General features: G+C 33.0%; 1 protein-coding gene across 1 annotated transcript; it reads right to left on the bottom strand.

The window, feature by feature from the left end:
- Window positions 1-383: 383 nt before the first annotated feature.
- Window positions 384-2,983, bottom strand: LOC133795297 (uncharacterized). The gene is made up of 4 exons (XM_062232752.1): window positions 1,912-2,983; window positions 1,711-1,833; window positions 1,020-1,528; window positions 384-842 (listed from the first exon to the last, which is right to left on the bottom strand). The coding sequence occupies exons 1-4, from the start codon at window positions 2,981-2,983 to the stop codon at window positions 384-386; spliced, it is 2,163 nt and encodes a 720-aa protein (XP_062088736.1).
- Between the last annotated feature and the right edge of the window lie 676 nt (window positions 2,984-3,659).

Raw genomic sequence — 3,659 nt, 5'->3', positions numbered from 1 at the left:
AGTTTGTGATAGAAGAAAGTAAATGTTTTAATTCTTTTTTTTTTTTTTTGGCTTTTAGATTGTTATAGTGGGGTAATTTATCTTGTATTGTAACTTCAGGGTAACCAGTTACCTATATCGTTGTTTTGTTTTTAATTTTTGGTAACTGGGTACGATCATTTTTTTTCGTTATGGTTTATTTATAGTGATGGTAGCATTGAAAAATAAGAAGCAAACAAATCCAAGAAATTATTTTGAAAGGATTTTATAAGTTTGCATAATCAATCAATGTGTTTCATTTTAAAATAATCTTATTAAAATACTTAATGATACTTGATGAATATGAAAGTCTCTCTTTCAATGAGTAAAGCTATGAAAGGTTTGTTTTGCTGTAAAATATGAATCTATGTCTTTGGCTTTTCCAGTTTGTTTGGCTTCTCAAATGGAGGATTCCTGCAAGTCATCCTGTTATGTTCTGGTTGCGCACATTTCCCACAGGTAATTATTACTTTATGTTCCCCTCTTGATCTTATTCTTTTCTTTCTTGGTCTTCCTGCAGGGATTGTTGCATTTGGAGGCAGCACTATTATATCCAAGTATTGTGGGAGATTCCATTCATATTTATGGGGCAAAGGATGAACATTTTCTTGATACAATGCTTTCAACGTTTCCGTTCTGTAGAATTTTGCACAATAATCATACACACTCAAGTTTCTCTTTGCAATGACAGCTACTGCATGGCCACAAGGTATTTCATCTTCTTGGAACCTATTGCAAGTACATGTTCTATTATGTATATTTACTGTGAAATTTATCCCCTTTTGACCACGAACTTGGTATTCTATTGTGTTGAAAGGCAAGACCTAAAAATAGTTTTGTCATGAAATAGAATCAGATAATAAACATTTTAACTAGACTTAAGATTTAAAGTAACTAGTTATGCTTCTGTGTAAATTTTTTTTTTCCTGTTCTTATGGAAGGTAACTGGTTACCATTTATTGACAGAATAAGGATTTGTAAGAATAAGTTTAGCTGCATACCTCATACTTCATTTTTGAAACAATGTCATGTCTCAATTCATTCTCTGTTGCTGTAGAGACTTTTGTGAATGTTCCATTTGCATTATTTGAGTTGTTCCAAACCCACTTTTGAACCAAACTTCTAAGGCATTCAACCAAGATATCAATGGGGAGATTTCTTGCAGCTTTTAGTGTAGCGTTGAGTGATTCTACGATGTTGGATGTCATCATGGTGTATCTTTTTGTTGGCGAGTATGATCTTGCCCAAGTTTCATACTTGACTTTTTCTAAATAGGGCCTAATGCGTCTATCAATTCTATCAAGGCCTCTCATGTAGTGTTCACATTCTGTCTTTGTGTATGCTTTTGCTGTTGTAATGAATTTCATTTGTAGCTCTTCTCCATGACTCCCATACTTGCCTTTCAAATTATTGAGTAAGTGAAACATACAAGCTCCATGGAAAGCATTTGGGTACACCAAATGTATTGCATTGTCTATGCTCTTATGTCTGTCAGAAACTATAGCCAATCCTGTGGAGTACAAATATTTTAAAATAAAAAAACAAAAATTAAGTATTTTTCAATTTTTTTTTTATTTTGGTGAAGGCAACCAGTTACTTTGTTCAGATTCCAAAAGAAATAGCATGTATTTTGTTTTGGTAAAATGTTCCTATTTGTTTGTAAACAATAATATATCGTTGAAGCTATCATACCTTCGGGTTCTCCATAGGTGTCTCTCAGTTTGGAGAAGAACCAAAGCCATGAGTTATCATTTTCAGAGTCTGCTATTCCAAAAGCCAACACGAAAATGTTGTTGTTTGAATCTAACGTTGATGCTGAAAATAGGGTACCACCATGTGCATTTTTCAAGAAAGTTCCATCAACAACAATTATAGGCCTCAAGTATCTCCAACCCTTGATTGAGTTAGAGAAAGCTATATATAGGTATTTGAATTTATCTTCCTTGTCTGTGAGTAGGTGTGTTATTGTTCCTAGATTTGCTTGCTTCAACATGTAAAGATATATTGGCAACTTTTGATATGAATCATCGGGGTTCCCTCTTACTAGACGCAAAGCTTTCTCTCTTGATCTCCGTGCTTTTGTGTATCTCATAGTTACTCCGAAGTCATCATTCATATCATTCATGATGTCATTTGGAGTGTAATTTCTTTTGATTGACTTGTACTTATTCTTTATTAATTCCCCAACTACGATGCTTTTTGCTTGCCTACGGTCTTCCAAAACAATTTCAACAGAGCAAGTGTGATTTGGATTGCATTTCCGTACCTTGAATAAATATTGATTTCTGTACTTAGATGCTCTCACCAACCAGTTGCATGTTTCATCTGCGCAAGTAACTAGGTACTCTCTAGGTTCTGATCTTTTTGTTTTGAACTGGAAGTTATGCAACATTGCATAGTAGCTAAGAGCTGATTTGATTGTGTTCTTATCCTTGTAAATTTGCCCTTGCTCTATTGTATTCACTCTGTAATAAGATATTACTAGTTGGATTTCATCCAACTTCTTTTTTCTTTTTGTATTGTCCTCAATTATGAAATCAGCTACTTCTTCAGCAAAATGAGGTATGTATGACACATTTATGCCCTCATTTGTTGTGCTTGACATTCCTTCTTCAAGTAACATTTGTTCATTGATGGAAGCTTGATTTGCTTGCATTAATAATGTCCCCACCTCCATTTCTTCTGCTGTAGCTTTCTGATTTGCTAGTAGAAGAAGGTCATTTTCATTGCTTGATTCTTGAACTATAGTGACACACAATGGTAAGTCTGTTATTTTAGTAGCAACTTTTTTCTTTATTTCCAGAAAGAACAACACTGAATTGTCTGTTACAACCTTCATTGGAGGTGTTCCTTTTTCTACTTGATAAGAAACTTCAATAGTTGCTGTTTTTTCCTTTATCTCCTTTTTTATCAAATTCACCAAGTTGTCAAGAGAACAATTTGGTGGTATTAATATCCCAGTCATTGTGTACCCTTGGTACTCGTTGTTTTCATTCTACTTGCCTCCATATTGAACCAAAGAAGTAATATTGCCCATATCTATAAAATTTGGCAATTTTTTAAGCAGTTAGTTGGTTCTAAATGGGCTAGGTAACTAGTTAACTTAATATTTAATCACATCTTCTTCTGAAACATTTAGCTTTTGTAGGGTAACTGGTCACACTTAGTTTTATATATTTTCTGTTTTTCCAATTAGTTATATATATTGGCTATTGTTGCAGGGTAACTTGTTACACTTAGTTTTACACATTGACTTTTTTTTTTGCAGGGTAATTGGTTACCTTAATATTGAATCATATATTGCCTATTTTTACACTTAGTTTTATATAGTTGTAATTTCCTCTTAGTTTTATATATTGGCTGTTTTTCAGGGTAACTGGTTACCCTATTGTTACTGATTGTTTTTGCAGTAAATCTTCACAGCTACATCAAATAAATTTTTTTTTATTGTAAAGACAAATTAGAATGTAAAATTTTTAGAGTTCTTGTTTCTTGTCTATTTTTTTTGGTTAATCAATGTACACAAACCACTGGGAAGGTAATTAGTTCCCTTAATCTGTAGTCCCATACCCTATTGAAACATTTAGTTGAATTTATTGATTGTTTTTCCAAGTAACTGGTTGTCCTAATGTTTCTGAATG

Source organism: Humulus lupulus, chromosome 8 (assembly GCF_963169125.1).
Source record: "Humulus lupulus chromosome 8, drHumLupu1.1, whole genome shotgun sequence".
NCBI lineage: Eukaryota > Viridiplantae > Streptophyta > Magnoliopsida > Rosales > Cannabaceae > Humulus > Humulus lupulus.
The sequence above is the reverse complement of the archived record's forward strand: the minus strand, read 5'-3'. Positions and strand labels throughout refer to the sequence as shown.

Coding starts and splice junctions, on each gene's coding strand:
- LOC133795297 (XM_062232752.1), bottom strand. CDS start 2,983: ATGACTGGGATATTAATACCACCAAATTGTTCTCTTGACAACTTGGTG. Junction 1,529..1,710: donor CACCTATGGAGAACCCGAAG/GTATGATAGCTT, acceptor TGTACTCCACAG/GATTGGCTATAGTTTCTGAC. Junction 843..1,019: donor TTTCAAAAATGAAGTATGAG/GTATGCAGCTAA, acceptor AACTATTTTTAG/GTCTTGCCTTTCAACACAAT.